General features: G+C 39.5%; 1 protein-coding gene across 1 annotated transcript; it reads right to left on the bottom strand.

Annotated features, from left to right (window-relative positions):
* Positions 1–452: 452 nt before the first annotated feature.
* On the bottom strand, positions 453–13,861 carry LOC121532953 (calcium-activated chloride channel regulator 1). Its single transcript, XM_041838731.2, has 14 exons — positions 13,712–13,861; positions 13,344–13,481; positions 11,372–11,522; positions 11,168–11,273; positions 10,216–10,375; positions 8,256–8,477; positions 7,760–7,984; positions 7,391–7,568; positions 5,018–5,124; positions 4,721–4,936; positions 2,190–2,460; positions 1,870–2,034; positions 1,399–1,632; positions 453–1,154 (listed from the first exon to the last, which is right to left on the bottom strand). The coding sequence occupies exons 1-14, from the start codon at positions 13,859–13,861 to the stop codon at positions 748–750; spliced, it is 2,730 nt and encodes a 909-aa protein (XP_041694665.2). The 3' UTR covers positions 453–747.
* Between the last annotated feature and the right edge of the window lie 1,679 nt (positions 13,862–15,540).

The raw sequence follows: 15,540 nt of genomic DNA on the forward strand, positions 1-15,540 counted from the left end.
AATAATGGTAGATGAGAGAATTTGAAGTTTCCTTCCAAAACGCTATATATCCATTTTTGTTGGTAAGTTTGGCAAATTAACTTTTTTTGTTAAAATAAATTATTAAATCTAATCATGGCATGGGGTTGTTCAATGACAGACATGATGGTTTCATTTCAGAGTGACAAATAATCATTTATTTTTGCACAATTCTATATATCCACCTCACTGAGCGAGATAAGTAGTACTTCTAGGTTTTATATAGTCATAACAAAAAACTGCTTTTTTTAATCAAGTAAATTATACAAAAAATATAAACAAAAAAAACACAAACAAAAACAGTAATATGAGATCTGTATGTAAAACATTTACATTTGACATTGTAGTCATTTAGCAGATGCTCTTATCCAGAGTGCATTCATCTTAAGATAGCTAGGTGAGACAACCTAATATCACAATCAAATATACAGGATATGAACTTTCCATTCCAGCCAATGGATATATAGCATTTTGCAGAAAAACACATTGTTTTTTTTTTACAATCTATGAATACAAAATTGATTACAAACACATGAAGGCACCCATAAGGAATCATTTCTGATGAAAAAACACAAAGGTGAAAAATGCATGGATATAACATTTTGGAAATAAACTCTTGATTTCCCTCCACTTTTGATTTAATGTTTTCTACAGTCTGAAATAAAGGAAGGTTTGCTATGATTCAGTTCAATGAGCTGCAGCTACATTTGTTTATAATCATAGTTTGTCTTAAGCATGACTAACTCTCCTTGATTTCATTGAACACATTGTCACACTAGCAATCAGACAAGCCACCATAGTTACTGTGGTGACTGATATGACTATAGCAGTAATGTTCACACCACCGCCTGATGTACCTGGCCCACCAGGAGCATCAGTTGGAACAGGAGCTTTGGGAACAATCTTGGTCACTTGAATAATGTTGGATGTTTCAGATTTCAGGAAAGCTTTGTCTTCTGCTTTTGCTGCAAAGAACAGAGTGGTGGCGTTTTTTATGATTGAGAAGAGAGTGAAAGAGAGCTTTTCTATGGAGCCTGCCTTCTTTGGTGGGAGGTTGTATGTGACAAGATGTGCGGTACTGAAGTTGGATCTGAGTAGGTCCGAATCTTCACTAAAACGGATCTCATAGGCCGTTGCTGAAAAATAGAGATGCCAAGTAGGTGTAAGTATATCATACACCAAGACAGCACACAGATTATCTGATTGTTAGCATTTTGCACCCATGTCGTATGAAATATAAGTATTGGTGAAATACTGTACATGTCAGTGTTGCAGTGTTTTTTATTATTATTATTATTTTGTGAATATTAGGCCTGCAATACAGATTTTAATCCAAGCAAAAAATCTGGAATGAGATGCTCATTATTTATTATTATTTACCTGTGCCTTGATCCATGTCTTCCCCAGGTGCAGTCCAGATGAGTACTACTTTGTCCTCCTCTATCTCTGCATTCAGGTCTGTGATTTTGTTAGGGGGAAAATTTGGAGGGGGGACACCAGGTGGGAGACTGACTGAGAAGCTCTCTCCTATAGCTGTCCTGGTGAAGCTGCCCACATCAGCCTGCAGGTCGTCCTCACTGACTGGGGGCTTTGGGGGATTCATCACTACTTGTCCTGGGACAAATTCATCAAACAAATGAATTTATACATATCCCAACTAATTTACTGCCTACAGAAAATCATACACTTGATTGTTATAAGGCTAGTCATAGGTATGGATACTGATCAATCACATTAAACGATATTTGGATATTAAGAGATATCATGATCAGTGGCATTTATACACCAGTGATCATGATCTACAATTCATGAATGAAAAACATATGTAGTGTCAGATGTAATATACTGTACCATCAACCACATATCCAGGTATGTAAAGTGCTCCACTGTGTCTCCTGAGGGAGAATCTGGCTGTGCCGTCATCGTTCTGTACTTTCACTTTCAAGCTGTATTTTCCTGTTGCTAGATTAGTGAAGTAACTGGAATAGATGCCGTCATGTCTGAAAGCATCAGCACCTGAAAAAATAGGATTTGTTATGGCAAGATGATCTTAATGAAGTAACTTGAATAGATGCCATCATGTCTGAAAGTATTTTTTTCAAACTTAAATGAATAACAGCATTTGAGGTTTTGACTCCTGTAACACCTACTCCATTGTGGTTCTACCTTACCTGCTCCATTATCTTGCAGTTTCAGCTCATATGGGACTCCACTGTCAGGCGTTATTGTGGCAATCACATCTGCCAGAATCACTGGAACTTTATCCTGGCTGACCTCTGCATACACCACCATGGGTTTGCTGCCATCACTGGACAGTTGGCTCATGTGGGCTTTGGCAGTGACTGGTAATATATCTTTACTGACAGCACGACTTGTCACAGTCATTGACATAGCCTGGGGTGTTGGTTGTTTATTTCTAAGGCTGTATGTCCACTTTCCAGTCTAGTAAATAAGATAATGATTAATACAATTTGACATTCAACTATTGAAATAATGTTTTACTACTTGCAGATATGAAACAAACAGACAATCATAATATCAGTTACAAATATCAAATTCCCAGTTTATGCTACAAAACCATCTTTATAAGAGGTTTTAAAAATAGATTATATTTTACTTAAAATTCCATGACGTACAGTAAGGCATTGTGGCAGAATAGATGGAAGCAGTTCAATGTATGATTCATATAATTCACCAATACATCTTGGTAGTCCCAAAAATATTGCTATCAGGTTGTAAATCACAGCTGGCCTGGTACATTGTTTGCTGCCTCCATTCGGGATGCACTGTTTCAGTTTCAATGACTCAATATTTTGAACAAAAACAGACTACTGTAACTAAGGCTGGGAATGTCGATACAATCAAACTAGCAAGGGCAATGATCACAAGTCAGTCATAATGTGGCTAATAGGCTAGCGCACGTGTCAAACACAAGGCCAAATAGGACACACAAGCGAGTATAAATGAGTCAACAGTTGAGTCATCTACTTTATGAAATTACAGCCTGATGCATCAGTGAATTCGACTTCAATTGCGCTGCTTTCGTGTGTCCCCTTTACAACACGCAGCAGAGGGAATGTTTACAGACACATGGTACAGTCCTAGCTAGGCTACTAAAATGTTGGTCTGACTTCGGTTTTTAAAGCTTGACAATGAATAACCAAAAAAACTAAATCTGCAACAAAACACCATGCAAAGGAGAAACATGTAGGCAGCATATTACAGCAATATTTGAGCAAGTAACCTAGGCTGGCTAAACAACTACAATACATTTTGAGTACACCATGCAGCAATGCTGCATTCAACCGCTTCGGTGATCCATGCAGTGCAAAAAAAATGAAATCATTTTTTAAAGTTAAAATGTTACAACAACCTATAGCTATGTTTTTTGATTAGGGTTGCATCATATTAACACATCTGCAAGCATAGCAGCAAAGGATGGTCAAATACACATTTTCTTTTGTCTTAATATGTTAAAATGCTATAGGCCTGTACAGCATCCTATGTATATAAGTGGACATTTGAAAAGGACATATTTTTCAAACAATGGCATAGTTTTTTCGATATGGCCCTTGCACCGATTGAGTTTGACTCTCCTGGGCTAGCGTATCTATTTATGTAGCTAGCTATTTATTTAGCAAGCTAAAAACACGGAGCCTAACGTAAGCTAGCTAGCTAGCTGCTGGGAGGATGTCATGTCATTGGAGGAGTGGGTGGGTGACCAACTTTTTCCCCTCATATCGTTTTTCGGTGGCTACAGGCTACAGCTAGAGATGCAGGTGTCATTTGGTTAGCTAGCAATAAATATATGAATCGCTTTGCTAGCTAGGCTGAACTTAAATGACTGTTATCCACAGTTAGCATATCTCTTAGTTGTCATTTCAATATATTTGGTATCGATCAAATGGGCAGACAGGCAAGTTACCATTCAGTTGTCAAAACGTGGGTTGGGACAAGCATGCATTAACAGGCAAGATGCAGAAGGATGAGCAGCCTATTCCCGATTGTTTATCAGTGCAATTTTGACAGACAACTAGCTGTAGAAGTTTGAGAGGGTTTATGTTCCCTCGTTAGATTTTAGCTCATCTCGCTCTGGCTAACATTAGTTCTTAATCTTGTTGTTGTTGATGTGCATAGGCAACTGAGGGAGAGAGAGCCTACCTTTTCATGGTTGTTTGATCAATAGGACTGTAAAGTTCCCAAATGTAAGAGGACTCCCGTGATATTTATATATTTACATATTATGCTCTAAAGTTGCAATGCCTTTAAACACACAGTCCAGTTCAAAGTGAATGACGGCAGGCCCATGTGGCAAATAGCTTATTTGCATATAGGCCTTCAGTAGCTGTGATTGGCTATGGCGCACCGGTCTGTGTAGACTCAGGTCCTGGACAAGACAGATGGTTTCATTTACTGCAGTGTCTATTATTTGTCCAAAAGCACGGCCGCTTTCCAACATTATGTTGCTATAGAATTTTCACAAATGCCTTACTATATGTTATTCCCAAAATTTGATGAATTTATGAAAACGTGAAAATGACCATATCTAAGTGCTTGCTTGTTAGAAAATGTTTTTTAAAAGTGTCACTTTAATTATTATTGGCATAAAGCAAATTCAAAAACCAAGGCAAAGACTATGAAAACATGTTCATTAATACCAAATCTGTTTTTCAACATGTAAAATGCACACAAAAAGACTCACTTCTGCAGTTCCTGGAATATCCATTGTGCAACTCTTTGCTGAAGGGTCAGCTTTGAATTTTGATTCATCATATATTTGTCCAGAGGGGCTTGTTAAAAGGATGGCAGGTTGAGTTTTTTCATAAAGGACTAAAACACTTGTGTTGTTTCCAACTGTTCTGTCAATAGACACAGACCCATTAAACCAATCACTAGTTGTCAATCCAGAGCTTTCAAGCTGTTGAGGAGAAATGAAAAAAAAATTAACATCTGAGAATATTATCAGTATTTTACATAATTGCCTGCAGTTCCATCTCACCTGAATTGTTTGCTGAGTCAGATTTCCATCAGATGTTGTGAGTGAAGCGAAGACATCCACAAGTTCATTGGAATTCAAACCATCCTCAGCTCTGAAAAATTTACCACCTAGAACATAAACAGCATGAGGGAGAGCAGGGATGATCAGATGATAGGGCTGTAATAGCTTTATTCTCTGTTGACAATTAAAACTGCTGTGTCTGTTATCCCTGCCGATGTCAAAAGTGATGCTTTAAAGGCCCACACTGAATATATAGTGCATTCGGAAAGTACCCCTTGACTTTTTCCACATTTCATAACGTTACAGCCTTATTCTAAAATAATCATCAATCTACACACAATACCCCATAATGACAAAGCAAATACAGGTTTTTAGAAATTGTTGCAAAAGTATTAAAAATAAAAAACGGAAATATCACATTTACATAAGTATTCAGACCCTTTACTTAGTACTTTGTTGAAGCACCTTTGGCAGCGATGACAGCCTCGAGTCTTCTTGGGTATGACGCTACAAGCTTGGCACACCTGTATTTTGAGAGTTTCTCCCATTCTTATCTGCAGATCCTCTCAAGCTCTGTCAGGTTGGATGGGGAGCGTCGCTGCACAGCTATTTTCAGGTCTCTCCAGAGCTGTTCGATCGGGTTCAAGTCTGGCTCTGTCTGGGCCACTCAAGGACATTCAGAGACTTGTCCCGAAGCCACTTCTGTGTTGTCTTGGCTGTGTGCTTAGGGTCATTGTCCTGTTGGAAGGTGAACCTTTGCCCCAGTCTGAGGTCCTGAGCGCTCTTGATCAGGTTGTCATCAAGGATCTCTCTGTACTTTGCTCTGTTCGTCTTTGCCTCGATCCTGACTAGTCTCCCAGTCCCTGCCGCTGAAAAACATCCCCACAGCATGATGTTGCCACCAACATGCTTCACCTTAGGGATGGTGCCAGGTTTCCTCCATACGTGACACTTGGCATTCAGGCCAAATAGTTAAATCATGGTTTCATCAGACCAGAGAATCTTGTTTCTCATGGTCTGAGTCCTGTAGGTGCCTTTTGGCAAACTCCAAGCGGTCTGTCATATGCCTTTTACTGAGGAGTGGCTTCCGTCTAGCCACTCTACCATAAAGGCCTGATTGGTAGAGTGCTGCAAAGATGGTTTGTCCTTCTGGAAGGTTCTCCCATCTCCACAGAGGAACTCTGGAGTTCTGTCAGAGTTACCATCGGGTTCTTGGTCACCTCCCTGACCAAGGCCCTTCTCCCCCGATTGCTCAGTTTGGCCGGGCTGCCAGCTCTAGGAAGAGTCTTGGTGGTTCCAAACGTCTTCCATTTAAGAATGATGGAGGCCACTGTGTTCTTGAGAACCTTCAATGCTGCATACTTTTTTTCCCCCAGATCTGTGCCTCGACACAATCCTGTCTTGGAGCTCTACAGACAATTCCTTCAACCTCATGGCTTGGTTTTTGCTCTGACATGCACTGTCAACTGTGGGACCTTATATAGACAGGTGTGTGCCTTTCCAAATCATGTCCAATCAATTACATTTACCACAGATGGACTGTAATCAAGTTGTAGAAACATCTCAAGGATGATCAATGGAAACAGGATGCACCTGAGCTCAATTTCGAGTCTCATAGCAAAGGGTCTGAATACTTACGTAAATAAGGTATTTCTGTTTTTTATTTTTGCAAAAATTTCTAAAAACCTGTTTTCTCTTTGTCATTATGGGGTATTGTGTGTAGATTGATGAGGAAAAACAATTATTTAATCCATTTTAGAATAAGGCTGTAACGTAACAAAATTAGGAAAAAGTCAAGGGGTCTGAATACTTTCCGAATGCACTGTAAGAATATCACCTTAAAATGCCTCATGACCTTAGCTCAATTGTCTAACAACATGATCACACAATGAATGCTGACATTGGTCGAAAATCCCAGCCACAGATAGTCGTCTTTTTACTTAAACTGAAATTGCCCCTAGAAGGCACTGCACAACCGTACAACAACATGGGGTCAAATACCGTAACTGAAAAACAGCATTGTTACAAATCTGGTGAGTGACCAGGCTGGCCTAACCAATCAAAACCCAACATAATGTATATGTTTGTTTTACTCCACTGTAAACAAATAATGTATAGCTTCATAATATGGTTAAAATGATAATGTTTATCTCATGGACTTGTCAGTCCTTGTATCCAAAGCTCCATCTATGAATTTGAGAGTAATTACATTTCTCCAGCCCCATCCGTCAGCTTTATAGCAAATCCTAGTGGCTGGGCTTCTGTTTTATTGTTTTCTAAATGCCTGAAGCACATGCAATTTAATATTTTGCAAATGGTTAATAATGTCCATAATTTGTCAGCTCTAGAACTTGCCTTCTCGCTATTGCCTACCTGATACATTTGACATTTCTGGCAATAGTTTGTCTCCATTTGGTCCCAAAGAAATTGTATGTATAATTGCACTGCTTTTTTTGACTAACGGCAAACAATCCATTGGTGTATTTGATTCCCCATCAGTCAAGAAAACTATTTCATCTCCTGTAGCGTTTCCATCATCTTCTTGAAGAACCTTAAATAGGAATGTATATACAGTCGTTTTGGAAAAATTGAACTGAGGTTCTTACTGATGTTTCTGATTTCTAAGAGTCTGATCAATCTAATCGACAGGATAAGGAATTATTGTAATATTAACGTCTGATCTGTGTTTCCAGGTTTCAATTCTTTACAGAGTAAAGGTTGAAGTTAGTTTAAAAAAAATACCTTTAAACCTTCTTTAAGGCCTTCACAAATTTGAGTGCCTCCACCACTATCTTTTGGCAAAGAATCAACCAGCTCTTCCCTCTTGCTGTTACTGTTAATCAGAGTCAAAGATTTTAGGGGTCTGCCAGTGCTGTCAAATATTGCAATCCCAACTAAAGATTGGTCTTCAATGATCTGCCTCAAGAACAATGAGGCTGCCTGCCGTAGTGTCTGGATTCTCTGACCCTTGTGGAGAAAACAAAACAGAAAACAACTTGTTTGTATCAATATTAATTTCAGTTGCCACTGTACCATTCACAATTTTAAGACTGATACACTGGTGCCATTTTTTTTGGCTACTATTTTGATGAAGTTTGCTTTCTGGACAGCCCTTTTCCAATTAGTAATGAATAAAGTGTTCACTAACTGTTATTACTGAACCAGATTTATCCACAAATTCCCTGTTGCACTGCCCGGACTGTGCTGTGAGTGTAAAACGTTGCCCTTACATACATACCGTCATGCTTCCTGAAACATCAAGGACAAGACAGACAACTCTTTGCCGTCGCTGAACCACAGTGAATGTGGGTAGTATACTTGGTGGTGTTGGCACGACTGCCACACCGGCATCTACAGACAGTGAGGTGATAACTTCCTCTACACCTCTGTTACCACACAGTCTGTTCTGCATGTTTGGAGCCTCAGTGTTGTGAGTTTTTTTTGTACAGAACTCTTTTACCTGTAGGGCGAACACAACACAAGTATTACTGTAAATTGACCTTAACAGGTAGGATGGGATAAGTTGTGCATTACACCTGCATTACGTTAGGGATAATCAATGAGGGGCTATGTGTTCTATGGGATGACGTGGAAGGTGTGTTTCCTGACGTGCTAGCAGAGTGGCACTAATCTTCCACGGAGTTGCATTATTTTCCATAGAACACATTGCCCCGAGTTGATCATCCTGCTTTTGAGCTGCTTTTGAAAGCAAAAGTTGAATTGAAAACAGTATTGCTATTGTTGAATTCGATTTTCATAATAGCAAGCTAGGAAGTCTGTTTGGTTACCACGGCAACTATTGTAGCTATCTAGTAAACTTGCTAGCTACTTCAGTGGATGTTGAACATATTTCTACCGGCAAATGAACACATTTCTAGTGGCAAATGTATTAAATTATAGCCATGGTATCAAAGGGATAATCAACCCAGGGCTCTATGCGTTCTCTGGAAAATAATGTAACTCTGTGGAAGGTCAGTTCCACTCCGCTAGCACGTCGGGGAACACACCTACCACGTCGTTCATTTTTTCCATAGAACACATAGCCCCGAGTTGATTATTTCTTACTTATACAACGGTTGTGTCTAATCCTGAATGCTGATTGGTTAAAACCGCAATCCAGCCGGTGTCTATTCCACAAGTTACCACCGGCTAAATCGAATCACGTTAAAATGCCTATTTACTCTGTTCCATCTGACTGCGCAATCCACTGTCTCATCAGCCCAGCCAAGCAATTTATAAACTTGATCTCCACTATAAAAAGACATTATCTCACATTTCTTTTAGACTAACATTTAGTTTTCAACAGGGGAGATTTGTATAAATCTTGCTGTCTGTCTCTCCGACATTTACAACATTGTTTCAATATTCAAATTAGATCTCCAGCTGTCCAATAGTAATGAATGTGTCTGGAGTCTGGAGGAGACAGACACCCAAGCAGCATTTCTCAGCCAGTCGAAATCATGAATCAGCTGGCATAATTTTTATGGATATATAAAAATAAATGTCAATTGAAAAAAGGTAAAAGTCTTTCCAGCTTCAGTTTGAAGTGATTGTGTGAGCTGTGTTGTTGGCTAGCTCCTCTGAACAACAGTGTCCTGACGAGAGAGCACATGTTCTACGCCAGGCGAAATCGCACATCATTAGCTCATTGTTATGGATGTATCCAAATAAATGTCACTAGAAAACAGCTTAAGCAAACGCAAATGCAGCTACCTTGACATTATTCTGGCTGCACTCTTTGACGTGACTGTAAATTAGCCGTAGTTGGCTAGCTAGTAAGCAATGGATAAGAACGTTGCCAGCCAGTATGGCAATGGAACATTTAGAACGAATGTCTGGGCCACGTCCATAGATACAGAACAAAAAGACTGAACAACTGGATCGCGTCTCTGGCAACCGAACCGATAGAACGAATGACCAGCCAGCTTGGGTAGCAACCCTAGATTTGTGTCGGGACTATATCTTGTGGAAGCATGAAATAGTATGAATAAATTCATCAAAATAATGTTTTTATGAAAATATGTCGATCTTTAATTTAATATGTTGGTAACCCGTTGTATAAAAGTGATAATGCCCTCGAAGCCGGTGTTTGGAGGATACAGTATATTGGCACGATTATTCAACATGCCGTGGTATAAATGTGTATAACCTTCTTCAGTGGGCAGCGGTGGGCAGCGGCTTTGAAAGCTTCTACTCACAGCATCAAGGCCTTGATTATACATGATAGATGCAGAGGTTGTCTGGTGCATGTCAGGATAGAATACACAGTCTTTGGTGTATAACCCAGTCACAGGATCAGTGGTGCAGCTGTTTTGGTCATTTTTGTTGATGGACTTTCCTGTAATGTTTATGGTACATCTGAAAAATGTGAAATGAACATTGTTCAATTAACAATAAAATGATTGTGCAGATAGGGTTGGTTGGCTCAAAGTCTCAATAATTTAAGAAACATCATAATTTAGATGTTGGGAGATGCATGTCATAGTGGAAACTGAATTAAATCCATAAATAGACAATGGGCAATAAAAGTGAAGAGAGTCACACATTATGTCTAAGCTCCCAGTCATGTATTGGGTAAAACACCAACGTTTGGCATCACTGTGCCTTCTTCAGGCCTACAGTTTACTTGCCCTTAGTCAGCACCTCTACTAACTTGTGTTGGTGTGCGCCAGCTCATGCTTTTCACTAGACACAGACAATAATAACGGGCAGGTACAGTTTAACTGGGACCTTTGCCATGTTCTGCAAACAATACGGAATCTATTGAAAATGTGTTTGATATTAAAAATAAAATAAAATGCAACTTTTTTAACTCCTTCAACTTTAAGGACAAATTAAGCCACTTAAAGGGGAATTCCACCCCTTTTCAACCCATATTCATTATCTCCAGCACCATACCAGTTTCTACATATGTATAATAGCACATTTATACATTTGTAGTTAAAAACATAAGAAGGTCCTAATTAAGTGCAATTTTATGATGTCATGAAAAATAAAAACAGTGATCTTCCTGCTCCCCTCATCACAGTGAATTTCATATTCTTTGAAAATATATATTTTTTAACTACAGAACGCATAAATGTTGTGTGTTGGAATTCCCCTTTAATGGATACAATATGAATATGGAATTGTATAAATTATAAAGATTACCTTGTTGCCTCGATTGAAGAACCTGACGTGTAGAATGGTTTTTCTTCATTATATTCATCAAAAACTCCCCATCTTAGATGTGCCCATTCATGGACAAAAACCTTACCTGGAAGTGATTTTTAGAAGGGAAATTCAACAAATAGGATTTCTGTGTTGGGTCTTTTACAGTAACAGCAGATAGAGTTTACGGCAGGTGCCTCTAACCTCTGGGTCCATAGTTTTTAGCGACATCATCATCTAGCATGAAGTCAGGAGTCAAATGAATGTACCGGCCCTCAGATCCACATTCACCATACTGCAGAGTGTAAGGCTGATCGCCATGTGATTTATTTGGCTCATCAATTATTATATTGGCCTATAACAGAGACAATGCAAATGATTAACAAAATAACTAGATTTGCCATAATACTTCAAAGTGTTTGTAATTACTAGAGAACACTTATACTTTAGAAAAGAGGATACCATGCCTATTTACATACTGACTACCTGGTCTTATGAGTTATATATTGATGTTTTTGAACAAACGTCCAATTTTGTAAAATGTTCCCCTTAACTATAAAATTGTAATTTATGTCTTCCTTGTTGTATTTTAACAATTAAGGTTACGGTTACTATTACAGTTAGAGTTATGTAACAGATAATATAATTGCAAATCTACACTACATGGCCAAAGGTATGTGGACACCTGCTCCTCGAACATCTCATTCCAAAATCATGGGCATTAATATGGAGCTGGTCCCCCCTTTGCTGCTATAACAGCCTCCACTCTTCTGGGAAGACTTTCCACTAGATGTTGGAACATTGCTGCGGGGACTTGCTTCCATTAAAAAAACAAGAGCATTAGTGAGGTCGGGCACTGATGTTGGGCGATTAGACCTGGCTCATTCATCCCAAATGTGTTCGAAGGGGTTGAGGTCAGTGCTCTGTGCAGGCCAGTCATGTTCTACCACACCGACCTCAACAAACCATTTCTCTATGGACCTCACTTTGTGCACGGGGGTGAAACAGGAAAGAGCCTTCCCCAAACAGTTGCCACAAAGTTGGAATCACAGAATTGTCTAGAATGTCATTGTATGCTGTAGCATTAAGATTTCCCTTCACTGGAACTAAGGGGCCTAGCCTGAACCATGAAAAACAGCCCCAGACCATTATTCTTCCTCCACCAAACTTTACAGTTGGCACTATGCATTGAACTGCCAGATGGTGAAGCTTGGTTCAACGCGTTTCCACTGCTCCAGAGTCCAATGGCGGAAAGCTTTACACCACTCCAACCGACACTTGGCATTGCGCATGGTGATCTTAGGCTTGTGTGCGGCTGCTCGGCCATGGAAACGAATTTCATGAAGCTCCCGGCGAACACTTCTTGTGCTAACGTTGCTTCCAGAGGTGGTTTGGAACTCGGTAGTGAGTGTTGCAACTGAGGACAGACAATTTTTATGCACTACACGCTTCAGCTCTCAGCGGTCCCATTCTGTGAGCTTGTGTAGCCTCCCACTTCGCGGCAGAGCTGTTGTTGCTCCTAGACATTTCCACTTCACAATTGCAGCACTTATAGTTGACCAGCAGGGCAGAAATTTGACGAACTGACTTGTTGGCAAGGTGGCATCCTATGACGTTGAAAGTCACTGAGCTCTTCAGTACTGGCCATTCTACTGACAATGTTTGTCTATGGAGATTGCATGGCAGTGTGCTCGATTGTATACACCTGTCAGCAACAGGTGTGGCTGAAAGAGCCGAATACACTAATTTGAAGGGGCGTCCACATACTTTTGTAGTGTGTAGTGTATCTTCCCTATGAATGAATGTCTATGAATGAACGCCTCTCCCCTATTTCACCTAGATAGTTTGTGTGTATGTATTGATATGGTAGGCTATGTGTGGCTACGATGTAGTTCTGTTCTTGAGCTGTTGTCTATTAATGTTCAGTATTATGTCATGTTTCATGTTTTGTGTGGACCCCAGGAAGAGTAGCTGCTGCTTTTGCAAGAGCTAATGGGGATCCTAATAAAATACCAATACTAACTGAAATAAATGTAATGATGAGGAACCAAAAGCTAATAGAATGTCAGTCAGGTTCCTTCTCTGTCAATGGTGGTAATGATGACTTCAACTGAGCACAAAGGACTCCAACATCAGTGTAAATCAGACTTTTGCATGTTTTAGATTGTCTCAATACCTTATCGTAGACCTCCGTCTTTGCTCTGGAGTAATTTCTTTTGTTCCAATTTGGTGGCACTAATATTGTGACTTCCTTGAAATAGAAATTTTTCTCTGTTGCGCTAAGTAGATGTCTGGAGGCTTCTTTAATCATTTCCTGAAGTAACAAATGAAATAGAATAAAACAAAAACTGTCTAATTGAATCTTTTGGTTTACTTTCATTATTAATAAAACAATCACAGCATGTCTGTTCTATGGTTAGATACAGCATTTGAATTTCAACATCAAAAACAGCAATATCCTACATTCATTAACATTCACAATATCCTAAAATATGTATTACCTGTTGAGTGGAGAAATAATGTTTTTCTTAATTAATTTATTACCTCGATTTGTGTGATGAGCACTGGGTCCTCAGGCACCTCAGGGTTAATTGCAACCAGAATGTCAGTGTATCCATTTCCTTCCAGCTTGATCCCAAAAGTAAATCCTGACAGGTAAACCAGCAGCAACACAGCCACTGCTTTAGAGGCCATGGTGGTGGACTCAGTGATGTGTAGGAATGATCTGTGATCTGTCAGTTATATTAGCTGAGATAGCAGGGGGTGGAAATAAACATAGAATTGCCCCATAATTATGTAAATAAGATGTCATTGGATTAGATGCCCTTATCACATGCCCAGTGTTTTCGAGAAGCCACAAGTGCTGATTCACCTAGAACTGTATTTCAGGGAGGGGTTGAGGGGAACTGAAGGGCAAAAAAAAAAAAAGGAAAAATTTGTTATGTACAATATACTGTGTCCGTAAAATATATGGCAAATAGAAATCAAAAATGGATGGCCTTCAGAGATGGATGGGAGAGGTTGAGGGTAGCTGAAGGATGGGACTAAAATTAAACAAAAGATAACAAATGTAAAATATAATGTCAAATGTATAACAAAATGTGGAAATATATAAATATATGCCTTTCTTATTATTTTCCTATATATATATATATATATATAAATATAGTGTACAGTTGAAGTCGGAAGTTTACATACAATTTAGCCAACTACATTTAAACTCAGTTTTTCACAATTCCTGACATTTAATCCTAGTAAATATTCCCTGTCTTAGGTCAGTTAGGATCACCACTTTATTTTAAGAATGTGACATTTCAGAATAATAGTAGAGAAAATTATTTTCAGCCTTTATTTATTTTTTCACATTCCCAGTGGGTCAGAAGTTTACATACACTCAATTAGTATTTGGTAGCATTGCCTTTAAATTGTTTAACTTGGGTCAAACGTTTCGGGTAGCCTTCCACATGCTTCCCACAATAAATTGGGTGAATTTTGGCCCATTCCTAATGACAGAGCTGTTGTAACTGAGTCAGGTTTGTAGGCCTCCTTGCTCGCAGACGCTTTTTTCAGTTCTGCCCACAACTGTTCTATAGGATTGAGGTCAGGGCTTTGTGATGGCCACTCCAATACCTTGACTTTGTTGTCCTTAAGCCATTTTGCCACAACTTTGGAAGTATGCTTGGGGTCATTGTTCATTTGGAAGACCCATTTGCGACCAAGCTTTAACTTCCTGACTGATGTCTTGAGATGCTGCTTCAATATATCCACATCATTTTCCTTCCTCATTATGCCATCTATTTTGTGAAGTGCACCAGTCCCTCCTGCAGCAAAGCACCCCCACAGCATGATGCTGCCACCGCCGTGCTTCACAATTGGGATGGTGTTCTTCAGCTTGCAAGCGTTCCCCTTTTTCCTCCAAACATAACGATGGTCATTATGGCCAAACAGTTCTATTTTTGTTTCATCGGACCAGAGGACATTTCTCCAAAAAGTACGATATTTGTCCCCATGTGCAGTTGTAAACCGTAGTCTGGCTTTTTTATGGCGGTTTTGGAGCAGTGGCTTCTTCCTTGCTGAGCGGCCTTTCAGGTTATGTTGACATAGGACTCGTTTTACTGTGGATATAGGTACTTTTGTACCGATTTCCTCCAGCATTTTCACAAGGTCCTTTGCTGTTGTTCTGGGATTGATTTGTACCAAAGTACGTTCATCTCTAGGAGACAGAATGCGTCTCCTTCCTGAGCGGTATGACGGCTGCGCGGTCCCATGGTGTTTATACTTGCGTACTATTGTTTGTACAGATGAACGTGGTACCTTCAGGCATTTGGAAATTGATCCCAAGGATGAACCAGACTTGTGGAGGTCTAAAATTT

Source organism: Coregonus clupeaformis, chromosome 20, assembly GCF_020615455.1.
Source record: "Coregonus clupeaformis isolate EN_2021a chromosome 20, ASM2061545v1, whole genome shotgun sequence".
NCBI lineage: Eukaryota > Metazoa > Chordata > Actinopteri > Salmoniformes > Salmonidae > Coregonus > Coregonus clupeaformis.

Bases quoted from the DNA above. Each gene is read 5' to 3' on its own strand.
- LOC121532953 (XM_041838731.2), bottom strand. From the start codon at position 13,861: ATGGCCTCTAAAGCAGTGGCTGTGTTGCTGCTGGTTTACCTGTCAGGA. The intron at 8,478-10,215 runs GTGAGTAGAAGC...TTCGCCCTACAG, and splicing joins ATAATCAAGGCCTTGATGCT to GTAAAAGAGTTCTGTACAAA. The intron at 2,035-2,189 runs GTAAGGTAGAAC...CTATTTTTTCAG, and splicing joins ACTGCAAGATAATGGAGCAG to GTGCTGATGCTTTCAGACAT.